This window comes from Theobroma cacao, chromosome 5 (genome assembly GCF_000208745.1).
Source record: "Theobroma cacao cultivar B97-61/B2 chromosome 5, Criollo_cocoa_genome_V2, whole genome shotgun sequence".
Lineage (NCBI taxonomy): Eukaryota > Viridiplantae > Streptophyta > Magnoliopsida > Malvales > Malvaceae > Theobroma > Theobroma cacao.
This window is the reverse complement of record NC_030854.1, coordinates 28,367,292-28,382,911: the sequence shown is the minus strand read 5'-3', so window position 1 is coordinate 28,382,911 and position 15,620 is coordinate 28,367,292. Positions and strand designations below refer to the sequence as shown.

The following is a 15,620-nucleotide window of genomic DNA, read 5'->3' as shown; positions in this document are numbered from 1 at the left end:
TAATATAAGTACGTTAATACCAAATATATGATTTGAGTTAAGTTTATCTAACAACCAATATATGATTTGAGTTAAGTTTATCTAACAAATATTTAACATGTATTGTATATTGTAGAGATATAATGTCGAATGAAGGTCTTGGAAAAAAAGCAAGATATGAACAACTTACTGAGTGTTTGAACTTTACTGTTGTTTGATCAAATAAGTTTTTTGATGTACCTTTTGTTGAAAATTCAGCTTTCCCATTTAGCATAAAAAAATATCCTATTGCAAGTAATAGTAATGTCATGAAAACTGTGAACAGACTAGGTGTTTATAATGATTTAAACCGTAGTAGTTCAGATTATCATGAACAAAATGCTTAAACGTATGATTTTCATTTTAAAAATCTATATGACGTTCCGATTATTGGTCATGAATATGTACAGTCTTTAGGAACATGCGATTTTTATTTTAAAAATCTATATGATGTACCCATTATGGATGATCAATCTACGACAACTTTTTTCTTGAGCAAAATTCGAGAAGGAATAGTTCATGTCCAAGGTATATGCATAACTTTTATGATTATTAGGTCATGGTATACTATTCTTCTATAATTGTCCAAGTATTTCTTCGTTGAGATGATGTTTATCAATTTATATTTTTTGTCCTTTTGGAAAAGATAAAGAGTATGATAGGATTGTTTCTTCTAGAGTTCTATAACATGAACGAATGAATGAAAGGTCAAACCAATTAGGGTTTGCTAGACATACAAGTAAGTAATGTTTGAATTATAATATGCTTTTTCTTTTTTGTAAATATTAATTCTCTAATTTTTGTAACCTATTATTTACTCTTACTTATATAATAAGAAGAAGGTACTCAACATTTAACTTTGGTGAACCAAACTACATTTGTCCCTTTTGTGGTGCTATAATGTGGTATGAAGAAAGAGTTGATACAACTTAAGTTACAACTTTTTGTAAATTTACAATATGTTGTCAACAAGGCAGGGTTTAATTACCTTTGTTTAGGCATACATCAAATTTCTTAGATGTTTTGTTAGATCATAAAGGGGATAGTAGAAGTAATAAATTTAGAGAGAACATTAGTATTTACAATTCTATATTTCAATTTATTTCTATTGGTGGTAAGATAGATAATAGCATAAAGAGTAGTCTAAGTCCATATATATTTAGAATCAATGGACAAAACATCATCGTATTGGTTCCTTACTTCCTATAGTAGGACACAAATCTAAGTTTGCATAGTTATATATATATATATATGATATTGATAATGAGGTATCGAATAGAATGTCTATCTTTACACATGAAAATACTAGTAATATCATAGATAAGTTTATAGTAGAAGCTCTAATAAAGATGTTTGATGAAACTAATGAAATAGTTAAAAATGTTTAGACAAGCAAAAGATCGCTCTAAAAAATCAGATAATGTTACGATTCAGCTTAAATTACTTAGAGCATAGAATAATCAAGACAGAGCTTATGCCACTCCTACTGGATCAGAACTTGCAGGATTGATTGTTGGAAATATAGGAACATCTAACAGTTATTGTGACATTATAGTGGAGCATAAAACTAAAAGACTTAAGCGAATAAGCGAGCTTCATTCTTTTATAACAATGCAATATCCTATAATGTTTCCTTATAGAGAAGACAGATATAGATTGGATATAAGTTACATTGACTCTCCTATGAAGAAGAGACCAAAAAGAAAACAGATTTCAATGACGGAATATTATACTTATGTTATTCAGCAACGAAATCTTAAGGAGAGTACATTGCTAAAAGGTGGTAGATTGTTTCAATAGTTTATTGTTGATGCCTTCTGTGCAGTTGAAGAAATGAGATTGCATTTTGTAAGAAGTAATAAAAAAACTTTAAGGTTTGAGGTGTATAAAGGATTGAAAGATGTTGTGTCGAGAAGTACTGTACAAGGTAGCACAATGGGGAAACGGGTAATTCTGCTTGCGATGTTTATTGGAAGTGCACATTACCTATTTCAGAATTATCAAGATGCAATGGCAATCTGTCAACACTGTGGCTACCTAGATTTGTTCATAACATTTATCTGTAATACAAGATGTTAGAGATTGATGAAGCTTTATCTATGGTTCATGGCCAGCAGCCACAGGACAAACCTGATATAGTTTGAAGGGTATTTAAATTAAAGCTTCGATACTTGATGGAGAATCTGATTAAGAACAAGCATTTTGGACCAATTTTAGCAAGTAAAGTTTCTGTACATGTTGTACTCAATGTTCATGTTTATTTTCAATTATACGAGACTTATGATTTTAATCTTTTCGTCTACTTTTGTTTGTTTTGATGTTTGGTCGTTACATATACAATCGAATTTGAGAAATGTGGTCTTCCACAGGTTTACATACTGTTTTGGCTAGAATCTACTGCAAAGTGTAAGGATGAAAAAGATGTGAATAAAATAATATCAACTAAAGTTCTGAATAAAGAGCTTGATCCAATTAGGTACGAAGCTGTTGCAAAATTTATGATACATGGACCATGTGATATGTTCAATTCTTCTTCTCCATGTATGGTTCAAGGTAAATGTTCGAAATTTTTCCCAAAACAATATCAGTCAAAAACTGTAGTAAATGAATATAGCATTGTTGTCTATAGAAAAAGACAAATAATTGATAAATCATGTCTTACTATTAAGAATGGTGTAGAATTGGATAACAGATTTGTTGTGCCTCATAATGTTGATTTGGTTGTCAAATATGAAGCTCATAGTAATGTAGAACTTTGCAATATATCAAAGGCTATTAAATATCTATTCAAATATATTAACAATGGTCCAGACAAAGCTAGGGCAATCATTGGTAGAGGGAATTTGAATAGCAGTAGAGAACAGCAAGGCATAGCAAACTGTTTTGACGAAATTAAAGTCTACTTGGATTGCAAATATTTATCGACCTATAAATAGTGTTGGAGGATGTTTACGTTTGACTTACATCATCATGAACCAGTAGTTGAACGATTATTGATTCATTTACTGGAAGAGCAAAATGCATCCTTCAATGATATCGACAATTTGTATGGAGAGATCCACAGGCCTGATGTGAGAAAAACTATGTTCATAGAATAGAGGAAAATGATCTAGTTGTATGAAGATTCAAGAGAATTGATTTACATAGACTTTTCAATAAAATGGGTTTGGTTGAAATTTGAACAATATGGAATAGACAACAAAAAAGCATATTTATTGGAAGAATTAAGTATGTTCATACAGCAGCAGGGGCGCTTTACTTCCTTTGATTACTATTGAATGTTATCAAAGGTGCAAGAAGTTTTGAAGAACTAAGGATAAAGCAAGCTGTACTTCACTGTACATATCAAGCAGCATGTGAAGCATCAGGATTGCTTGGAAATGACCATGAGCAGATAGAAGCAATCATACAAGCTTCAAAATGGGCAACTAGTGAACAGTTACACCAACTTTTTGTTTTGATTAAAATGTTATGTAAAGTTGCTAATCTTATATCATTCTGGGAGAGCAATTGGAAGCACCTTAGTGAGGACTTAGAATACAGATTAAGACAAGCTTTTGGGGTTATTGAGTATCGACTTTTTGAATACGACCTCATGAATTTTACTTTAATAGCTCTAGAAAAAATTTTCAATAGCAAATGCAATTCCCTATTAGAATTTAATCTACCACTACCAACAGAAGGTTCTTTATACACATTCCAAAACAGATTGATTCATGAAGAAATCAATTACGATTTGGAGGAACTTCAAAAGAAACATTTACAATGTTTGTCAAACCTGGATTTTGAATAATTGAATGTTTATGAGGTTGTTAAAAAATCTATTGAGAACAACGAAGGTCAGATGTTGTTTGTTTATGGACAAAGTGGTACAAGAAAAACATATCTATGGAATACAATAATTTCATGAATTAGATCAACCAAAAAAATTGTTCTTGTTGTAGCTTCATTAGGAATTGCATCTCTAATACTACAGAAGGAAGGATAGCATATTCCAGATTCAAAATTCCATTGAATATTGACGAATGTTCAACATGTCAGATAACAAAAGGTACGCAACTTACTTCATTGATTGAAAATACCTGTCTTTTTGTTTGGAATGAAGCTCCAATGGTTCACAAATTTTGTTTTGAAGCTTTGAATAAAAGCTTACAAGATTTACTCATTGATAATTACACTGAATTAAGAAAAGCCTTTTTGGTGGAAACAATGTACTGTTTGAAGGAGATTTCAGACAAATATTGCCTATTATGGAAGCTGGAACAAGGTTAGATATTGTAAATGCATCGATAAATCAATCACTGTTATGGAAAAATTATTGTATATATCAATTAAAGACAAACATAAGGCTTTTGCAGTCTAATTTTGATGAACATACCAAACTTGAAATTTCAAGTTTTGCTTAGTGGTTATTGGATATAGAAGATGGAAACATTAAAGCTTTTAGCTATTAAGTTGAAGAGGAACCATGTTGGATTCAAATACCAAATGATTTATTGTTGTCGTGCATTGAAAATCTGATAGAAACTATTGGCTTGGCTATATATGACAAGCTTTAACAAAATTTTGCAAACTTAGATTACTTGAAACAAAGGTCAATTGTCACTTCCTACAATGAAACTGTCGATGTTATAAACTCATACGTGCTTAAGTTGATTTCAAGTACATTAAAGTCATATTTTAGCATTGACCAAATATCAAAAGCTTCAGATCATTGTACAGAACATGAATTGTTATATTCGGTAGAATTTTTAAACTCACTTAAATTTCCTAGTATTCCAAATCATCAACTTGATTTGAAGGTAAGTGTAGTTGTTATGTTATAAAAAAACATAAACCAAAGTTTTGGACTCTATAATGGAATCAAAATTTTGATTACTCAGCTAACTCCTAATGTTATCAAAAGAAAAATAATGTTAGGATGTTTTGTAGGTAACATAGTATTTTTATTAAGGATAGTAATGCAATTAAACAACAAAAATGGCCTCTTGTATTTCAAAGAAAATAATTTCCAATTAAATTATATTATAGCATGATAATAAATAAAAGTTAAGGACAAACTCTTGATACTGTTGGTTTATACTTACCAAAACCTGTTTTTATACATGATCAATTATATGTGGCATTGTCAAGAGTTACATCACGGAGAGCGTTAAAGATCTTGATTTTGAATGAGGATAAATAATGATAAAAAACAAAACAAAAAACATAGTCTACAAAAAAATTTTTGAAAACCTACAACTAGGTTACCGTAATTTCTTCCTTTCTTTGACACAATTCTCTATGTTTTGTCTGTCTTATTATACTTTTTTTTATTACAGATTCATTGTTTTCCAGATTTAGAGTATATTATTTTGTGTACTATTTTTTCTACAAATTGTTTGTTTGATTAACATCTTTTTGTTTATTACAGTTTAATATTATTATTGATTTAGATCATAAAATTAATTGTTGTATTCTATACTTCCACAATCCGATCTCTGTAACTCCCAAGTCCATGGATCATACTCTTCACAAATTCTCATTAATCCTTTAACTATGATAAAATTATTTCCTTGCACTCTATTTTGGCAAGAACAAATGGACCATCAATATCTTACTAGTTTGCAGTTGTTCAAACCACCAAGTACAATCAAAGTCAAGATTATTAGGATTTAGAGATCCACAACTCCTGATGATCCAAAAAATCTCCTCAATCTTGACTTCTTAATTGCTTATGTGAAGGTAAATTTTACAACACAATTTTTTTAACTTTATTGTAAATTGTAGTAGATTTTAATAGTAATAGAAGTTTAAAACTTAATTATTTTTCCTACTGACAGAAAAATGTTATGCAAACAATGATTAGAGGTTTAGATGCATCTCTGTTTATACCAATGCTGAAAGAAGGTTTTGTGTATCTCATTAATAAATATCGAGTCATGAGATCGAACATAAAATTTTAAATCGTTTTTATTAGGAACATAAAATTGTTTATAATTTTATTTTGGTAAGAATAAAAGATCTTATACGAAACATAAAAAGAAAAAAGAAAAAAAATCAATACAAGCAAAAGAAACCCTGAAATTCCTTCTTTTTTGGTACAAAGGAGGCCTCAATAGAAGCTACAGTACTGCCAGCCTTGCTCTTTCTTCTTCAAGTAAGTTCAAATCCTCACAAATCCAACAATATAAAAGCTTAAGTGGATGCCCATCGCGAATATTTCCGTGGAAGCCTCCAAGAAATTTGTTCTTTAAAATGAATAAAAAAAGAACTAAAATATTCCATTATTTGGAGAAAAAAGAGAATCATTATAGAAATCTCAATAATTAGTTGTAAAACTTGATAACCTCCATGTTGATAAACATGAAGACAAAGAGAAAATACTTTAAGTTATATGTATTTATTTTAAAGGATTTTTAAAATTTTAAATTCTTTTCACTAATGAAGTGATTATACATGATTTATTACAAATGTATAAAACTTATACAGTGACAATATGTTAACTATAAATCACAACATTATTATGTGAATTTGTGATTAGTATTAGGAAGCTATATTTCAAATCTTTTTTATATTTACTATACTATAACTTATTAAAAACATAAATTCATGTTTAACAAGAATTACATTCAATCATAAATATAGATATTTTTTACTTGATTAAATTCAAAATCTTCAATCTATTTAAAAAAAAAATAAATTCAAATAGTTAACATTGTCTGCTTTCACAACAGCATCAAAACAATTTTTGGTAGAATATTTTGGTTTGAAGATTTTCTTATCCCCAGTGGGATTCTTCCTACTATAACCCCGTGTCCGTACTTATGATGAGTGTCGGCATTACCCATAACCTGTGGATTGAGATTGACACATGATTTGACAGTAAGAAAATTAACCAAAAAATAAGGAATTTTATTCTAAGAATAAGAAAGCAAAAAGTTTAGGAAAAGACTATTTTTCACCCTTGGATCCATATTCTTTTTCCCTATTGCTCCATTAAATTTGGAAATCTGACATCCAACAAAGACATGGTCCAGCAAAATAATGAACAATAAATGAAAAGCACCCACATTGCATGGAATTTTTTTTTTCCTTCTTTATATTCCAAAGATTTTCAAGTAGAAATATCATTGAGGTTTAGGCCCAATTGACAAATCATTGCCTTCTGACCCCAGAAAAAAAAATGTGTAAATAATTTTTTAATCTTTCTTTTGAAAAAACTTTTGGTTCTTTTTTTGGTCTAAAAAGGGTCTCCAGCTAAGACAACTAAAATTTATGGTCCATAGACTTAGCTGGATTATTTGGGACATAAATAATAACTAGTTTACCGGTTGTTGTTGCCCCTTTAAAATTGTACTAGGAAAAATTCTTTATTTCTTTTCTAGTGGCCTTTTTTTGTACGGACAAGCAAGATTAGTTGTGTGAATAGTCTTACCAATTATGGTAAGAGGGAAAAGGAAGAAAAAAAAATCAAAGAGGAAATAGATCAATGTTATACTAATATAGCAACTGTCAGTTAACCAACTTTCTTTTAAAATGTGCTTCCCACGAGGGAGCATGACTTATTGTTTTCTCTGGGGTTGACATCCAGATTTGTTCCACTAGCTGCTACTCCCATTTCTGAATTTTAAGGTTCATATAATTTAATGGATTGTCGAATTATGAATCCAACTTGAACTAGTGTACAATGCCAAGCTGATTTTAGCATAGGAAAATCAAGAGTTGTTCTTGATATCTTCACTTCTATGCACAAATGGCCTACTTGAAGTAGGCTATGGCAATGAATGAGGGCCGTTGGCTGTTTGTTCTTTTGTTAATAAAATGGCTAGATAAGTCTTAAAGAGGGTAGCTAGCTTGGGCACCATTAAAGAAGAGGACAAGACATTGGCGAAAGCAACGTGCTGTACCAAAACCAAAAAAAACAAATTGGAAAAATGTAACTGAACCACCACAACGAAACTGAGAACAAAATCTGAAACCAAACCTCATTTACAACTCTTTTTCAGGTTTGATGAGTTCCATTTCAACCGGAACCGGGGATGGAAAGGAGCGAATAAATTTAAGGGACATTGGAATTTACCGTTTGCCAAATGATGCACAAAATCTAGTGCAGGATTTTTCAAACAAGTCCCCAAACCTTTCAAATCCTTGATTAAACTAATATTAATTGTCACATTTGCCGACAGTCTAGTCCCCAAAACTGTCACGTCTCTTGGTCCTAAACCCCCTAAATTTATTCTTCAAATTCCAATGGGAGTTTGAAATAAATACACAAATAAACAAATAAATAATGGAGGGTGAGTGATGGGATTGGGACACCACTCATTGATGATTGACCACCCTCCCATGAAGTGACAAAATTATCCAACAAAGTTTTACGAATTCGTGCTTCAATTTAATTTGTTCTTTTGAAGTGATCATTTTTTTATTTGTTAATCACTGTAAATTAAAAATAAAGGTAAAAAATTTTTACCCTTTACAAAATTTTATTTTATTAGGTACGAAATTAAAATAAGAAAGCAACGTAGGCTTTGCAGCCACGACACGTGGAGTGTTGTTAAAATAAAATGAAAAAAAATATAGGAAGATTCTTACTCTTGTGTGGCCTTGAGCACAAAGAGTTCGAGGCAAGCTTGATAAAATTAGGGGAGGTAAAAGACAAGTGGCTTCTTTCTTTTTCATTTTTTTTTTATTTTTTTCTGTGACAATCACATGGGCAAACTATTTAAAATAGATAGGTGAAGAAATGCAGCACAAAACCCAGTTTCTTGAATACCCTAAACCATAACTTAATTATAGAATAAAGTAAGTATTAATCCCACAAAAAAATTACAGAATTATTAACCCACTCTAATTAATTTAATGTATGAATGTTCCGACTTTTGATAGTTATCTAACCATACTGTCATGGGCTCAAAGCTTGGATACACAGGATAACAATATTAATAATTAAAGTTTAAACCTATGGTTTTTATCAAAGCCCTTAAACCGGCTTCAATATTTTGATTAATACATGTAAAGGGTTGATATTATTTAGTAAATCCACATTTTAGTGAATTTGTGACCAATATTAATCCAATCGCATTTGGGAAAGCTAATTTGTAGTAATATGTATTCAAGTGGCACCAACATATATCAATATAATAAAAAGATCGGTAAATAGCAAGCATAGTGCTACTTGCCTAATGCCTTTAATATACGAGTTGGATTGTAACCAATTTAATTAAATAGATATGGAATGGAGACATCATTATGAAAATAACCTAATATAATTTGTTTTAATATAAGCATGATAAAATAAGCTAATCCAGTCTGGTGCATTAGCTGTGTGTGAGATTGCAAAACACTGGGTATATGTATTATACATATATTTATAATATTGACGACTCTAAATCGATTCAAGCCCAATTACAGCACAAGCAAAGATCAACTTTAAGGTGGTAATCACTTGGAGTTAGGTACAGAGTCTTTATGGGTTCCGCCACTTACACTTCCTTAAGTAATCTTAATGATGGCATTCACTAGGTAATCTTTATTAACACACAAATCAAGAAAGGAAAAATGGTCAATCTTGACTTTTTCATTTACCCTTACCCTTCAAATGATGTGCCCCATCAAGCAAAGTAGCACCCAACCAACTCATGCTCAACCCCAGACTTAAAACAGATGAATAAATAAAGAGAAAAAACACAGACAAAGGAGACAAGGTAAAAGATGTATATAAGCAAAGTGATACTTAATCTTTTCTTCTTTTATTTATTTTTTTCTTAAAATGACAGTTGAAGTTTATAGCGGACGTTAAATAACCATATAAGGAGAGTCAGGTAAAAGAATCCTACAAGAAGTCCTTCCCAAAAAGAAGTGTTCCTGCTTTCTTTCTGAGGACTGTGGCAACTTTCTTTTCTTTTAAGCTTTCTTTATGTATTATTTTTTTCCAGTATTTCTGTTTAGGTGACGGACAAAGTCTCTGAGACTGTACTATACTTCCCTCGCTGGCATGGGCCACTCTCAGTGTCAGGTGTCAACTTTTCACTCTCTCTCTCCTTTTTCCTCTCGACTTTACTTTATCACTCTTTTCATTTTTTCTTTTGCTTTTTTTATTTGGTTCACGACACTACTATAAACTTGTAAATAAATAAATAAAAACCCCATTTCATTTCTCTGTTGTAGTAGTATATTTTTTTTTTGGGTGTGTGTACAGTGAGATAAGAAAGAGCACATTTTCTCTCTCATTTTCATGACCCACAAAAACCCCATGAATGGGCACTAGGCAGAGCTCATGGAAATGGGTTCGGGCTCTTTGACGGAGTCAGGTGGTTCTTCCACCAACTCTTCCACTGAGTCACTCAACGGCTTAAAGTTTGGAAAAAAAATCTACTTTGAGGATGCAGCTGCTGGTGCACCTGCAGCAGCTGCGGCAGCTTCTGCTACTGGTGGTGGTGGTGCGGTGGGGACTCCACCCAAGTCAGGTCCGGGTTCTTCAAGCTCATCCGGGTTGGGCAGGAAGGCCAGGGGTGGAGGAGTGGTGCAAGGTGCTCAGCCTCCAAGGTGTCAAGTAGAAGGGTGTAAAGTGGATCTGAGTGATGCTAAGGCTTACTATTCAAGGCATAAGGTTTGTGGTATGCACTCCAAGTCCCCTAAAGTCATTGTTGCTGGTCTTGAGCAAAGGTTTTGTCAGCAGTGTAGCAGGTAAGCCCTTCCAGTCTGCTCTCTTCTTTCTCTTTCTCTCTCTCTGTCTCTCTCTCTCTTGCTCTCTCTCTCTCTTTTAATTTTTATTTCCAATATTGTATCTTTACTTTGTTTTGATTGGTTTTTTTCTTTTTCTTTTCGCCTTATAGATGTTTATTGAGGGGCTTGTTAATTATAGTTATCTGTGTTGCTATTCAAAAAAAAAATTACAGTTATCTGTGTGAGTCAAAAGTTTGGGTTTTTGGTTCTGTTTCTGGTGGTTGTAGATTGATGATTTTTAGTTGTGTTGGGTTAAGTTTTGATTTTATTTCCTTTTTTTTTCTTTACTTGTATCAACTTTGGTGGCCTTCTGTATTATGTTACTTTCATGGTCTTTTTGAATTTCTTTGTTTAGTTGGAGGGGATGTGGTGGCTAGAGTTATGAGTCTGTTTCCGTGGTTGTGGATTGTTAGTTGTTCTTGATTTGATAGTAGTTGTTCTTGATTTGATAGTAGTTTTGGATTTAGTAGGTTGGTTAAACGGGTGTGTGGGTTTAATTGAGTATTGTTTAATTTAATTCATACTTGAGCAATCTAATTACTATCTTGTTTCTTTGTTTTAAATTCTTATAAAGTGATGGAGGGTGCGGTTGTTGTTTCTGAGTGCTTTTTTTTTGGCTTGATGTTCTTGGTTCTTTGTGGTTGGATTTGTACATTGAAGTCGATTCTAGTGAAAGGCTCGTGGACTTGTTGGTTGTGTTTGCTTGGTTTGGCTGCTTTCTGTTTGTTTTCTCTTATATAGTTTTGTCATGATCTTTAATTCACTAGTGTCATGTAAGCTACTTTTCCTTGTACTCTCTCTGTGGGGACTCCAGAGATATGGGCCTTATATGAGTGTAACGTCTGGTAATTATTTGGTTTTGCATTTAGGTAGGTTGATTACATTTTTTCAAATTGTTTAATGCTTTGTAGTTTATGGACATATTTTGGAAGCTATTACATGTTTCCAGTCTTACATCCCTATCTGGGTTCTTTTGTGGTTATGAGGAGCATGGTAAAGAAACTTACAAGATGATGGTGTTATAGTCTAGGTTGAGATAGTGGCAATTTCTGTACTTTTCATAAATAAATTTTTATGCTGAGATGACATGGTGAGTACACAAAATCTACTCATGTTTTTTAACCATCTTTCGAAAATTCTTTTAACTTCTGGTACTATTGTTTTTGCACTTGGGTTATGCATATTTTTCTCTTTTCTGTACATGCTATTGTGAAAAAATCTCATTATGACATCCGGCATGCAACCTGTTCTTTTTGTAATCCAAACAGCTCCATTAACCAGTATTGGAGTTTTTAAGACCAACTGAGTTTCAATCTTAAGTCTATCTAACTGTATTGCATCTTGAACCTGGCACCTCAATTTTGAATAAGGGAAGAAATAAGACCCATACTGCATGATCAGTTGTCTTGTGAAAACCTCCTTGTTGATTCGATTTTCTATGTAGATTTTGGTTATTACTTCCTATGTATGTTAGAGTTTCTTCTAATTGAGATATAAATGAGTGCCTATTGGAGTAAAGTCTTAATTTTTCACACACCTAGGACACATTTTGGTAATACGCTAAAGCATGCACTAAGCAGTTAACTTATAAGGTAATCTCTGTTCCTGTTCTTGTGTCCTTAGGGCATATATTTATGTCAATTCTTCTGTGCTGTGTATATTATTCAGAAACTGTATTAAAATTAGTTTTCTGGTCTTTTTGAGTGGCTAGTTTTCAGTCTTTCTACAATCATGGCCATGTTTAAAGCTATTTGAATTGCATGATTTCTAAACCCTTGTGCCTGTGTGGTGCTGCATCTGTCAGTTTATCATGTTTTATTTGGAGATTAGCAGATTGTCTATACCGAAACATGATTGTATGGTGATTCATGTGATTGATATAGCCATTGATGATTTGCAAAATTGCACATTTAAGGAAACAAAGGTTTAACCTCAAATAATTCAGTTGACTATGGATTGAACAATGCATATAATTAAGTTGGAAATAATTAAAAGATGTGTCTTGATCCTTGTAATCCATGTGGTATTTATGTAGTGAACATATTTGGCTGCTGCCCTGACATTCTGGAATTTTGAATAAGATATTTTGCAGTCATTTGGCATAATGGTTGTTGATCAATCTATACCACTAGTGGTTCTATTGTATATAAGAGACCTGAAATGCAGTTCTCATTATTGCTAGAACACTTACATGTTAATAATTGACTCCATGGTCTATGAAAGTTTATAATTCTAGAATGCGTATTTTGCAAAATAAATGACTCAAACATAATGTTTATCACTAACTTTTCATGCACTTTAAAGCTAAAACAAATAGCAAATCCGATGGTCCTAAACAATAGCTCATATCTACTTTTGGTATTTTGACATTCTCCCAGCCACTTAGTGGTGGACATACCATTGAAACATTGCTCATACCATTTTTATGCTGCTCATACCCTCTTCCATGCGAGGGGCCTTTGTTTCCATGCTATATTTTAGAAATCATCAGACTTACATAGGAGCTTTACTGGTAGAGATAGTCACTGGGGTTAATTTTTGTGATAGAAGTTGAGTGAATGTCCTAAATAGGTTTGAAGAATGCTATGGAATATTGGAACTAATATACTCTGATAAAAGCAATCCAGGCAGTAAAAGCTGTTTCAATTTGCTAGAAAAATAAAACTGTTCATGGCCGTATATATATGGAAGAGCTTATGCATATAGAGAACTTAATATTTTTAAGGATGTATTATCTCTATTCTATTATTTATAGTTATGGTATAAAAATTAGTTTGTGCCTAGTAAAATACCGTATGATGCTTTCATTGTTTTTTTTGAATGGTTAATCATGGGATATTTTTTCAAGCTCAAGGTAGGCTGACTTTGTGGAGGGTGAAAAAAGTTACTCCAGACAATATTGGTGAACATGATGGCATCTCTCTTCTTTTCTGAAAGTAACTAGTAATTAGCAGGTTATGGATATACATTGGCATATTCCTCCTCAATTCAAATTGATATGTTTGAGGACATTGAACTGTAGTTTGCAACTATGTATGTATCCTTTTCAGATTAGGGATTTAGCATGTACTGAGGACCTAGGTGATGGCTGTATCTGGGTTTCTGGTCTTGTTGCAGACCTGTTTCTGCTTCAGAACAGAGGACTGACCACGACTAAGGGTTTCTCTCTTTCTTTCTGTTTAAAAGAAGTATTAAGCAAAAGTGTGCCCTAGCAATAGTAGTTATGAATGATTGGAAAGTTAATCTGACTCTTCTAAATTTTATCTTTTTGCTTGAACAAGGCTTGCGTGTGTGCATAACCTACATTGACAAAATTTAATTACTTTGGAACTGTGAATTTCTGCTCCCTTTCAAAAGGTGTATCTTTTCATGCTAGACATGTAATTCTGTATATTAATCATGTTTTTCTGGCCAACCTCTTTCACACAAAAAACAATTATCTTTTGTTATATAGCCATCTACTTTTAGTTCTTGTTGGATTTGATACCCTTGTAACTATATTTGGAATCTCTTTTTTTTTTTTTTATCAAATTTAACATCTTCTATTGTGGTCTCTATCCAGATTTCATCAGCTTCCTGAGTTTGACCAAGGGAAACGGAGTTGCCGTAGACGGCTTGCAGGTCACAACGAGCGACGGAGGAAGCCTCCACCTGGATCATTATTACCCTCTCGTTATGGCAGACTCTCTTCATCGATTGTTGGTTAGATCATGATTACAAATTATTTAATCTGTTTTGTTTAGTAATTGCAAGAAGGTAATGATTTGCAGTTTTACTATGTAATAAATAGTGGCTGCATTTGACGCTTATGATGCAGAAAGCAGTAGAGGTGGAAGCTTTATCATGGATTTCACAGCTTACCCAAGGCTTTCTGGAAGGGATGCGTGGCCAACAGCAAGATCATCAGAGCGTGTACCTGGAAATCAAAACACGGCCACAGGGAGGTCACTTCCACATCCATGGCAAAACAACTCAGAGAATCCTCCGCCTGACCTTTTTCTGCAAGGTTCACCGGGTGGGACTGGTTTGTCCAGTGCTGGAATTCCCTCGGGAGAATGCTTCACGGGAGTTGCTGACTCAAGCTGTGCTCTCTCTCTTCTGTCAAATCAACCATGGGGCTCTAGAAATCGGGCTTCAAGTCTAGGGGTAAACGACATGATGAATACCGAAGGGTCTTCAGTGGCTCAACCAACAACGCCTAATGGTGCAACTGTGAATCCTTATTCGAATGCCTCTTGGGGTTTCAAGGGCAATGACTCTGGTAGCAGCTCTCACGAATTGCCCCCTCACCTGGGCTTGGGTCAAATCACAGAGCCTGTTAACAATCAGTTTTCTGGTGGGCTTGACTTGTCTCAGCAAAGCAGGAGGCAATTTATGGAACTTGAGCAATCAAGGGGGTATGACACTTCCACGCAGCATATTCACTGGTCGCGCTAAGTTTGGTGCCTCCTGTCTCTTTCCTGTGCATGTTGACCACTTTTTGTGCCCGATCTTATGTCATGTTATAACTTGCGATGTGACGTATTCCTTTTGGGCATCGGTTTTCTGTTTTCTATGGGGGGTTGGATTATCCCAAACCATCTCTTATTTTGTCTGCCTAAGCTTGTAACATGCTTGATAGCAAGGTGTTCCCCCAGCTTAAACTAATTAGCAACTGAATAATCTATCTTAATCCTTTAGCTTAGCAGATTGTTGGCTTTGATGACATGTGGGAGTTGGGATGCCCTGTATTTGCCATGGCTGCTGCTTGAGTCACTCAGGCAGGAGTCCGCAAGGTGTTGGTATGTTGTTGTGATGGGTTATAATGATGTGTTCAGGGAAAGCAAGTGCATAAGTATATAAGTTACATTTTCAAGCAAGGTGCTGGTCGTGTCGTGCCATCAATGCAGTAA

General features: G+C 33.3%; 1 protein-coding gene across 1 annotated transcript; it reads left to right on the top strand.

The window, feature by feature from the left end:
• On the top strand, positions 10,139-15,417 carry LOC18599080 (squamosa promoter-binding-like protein 9). Its single transcript, XM_018121754.1, has 3 exons — positions 10,139-10,689; positions 14,291-14,430; positions 14,546-15,417. Exons 1-3 carry the CDS (start codon positions 10,280-10,282, stop codon positions 15,163-15,165), a joined length of 1,170 nt encoding a protein of 389 aa, XP_017977243.1. The 5' UTR covers positions 10,139-10,279; the 3' UTR covers positions 15,166-15,417.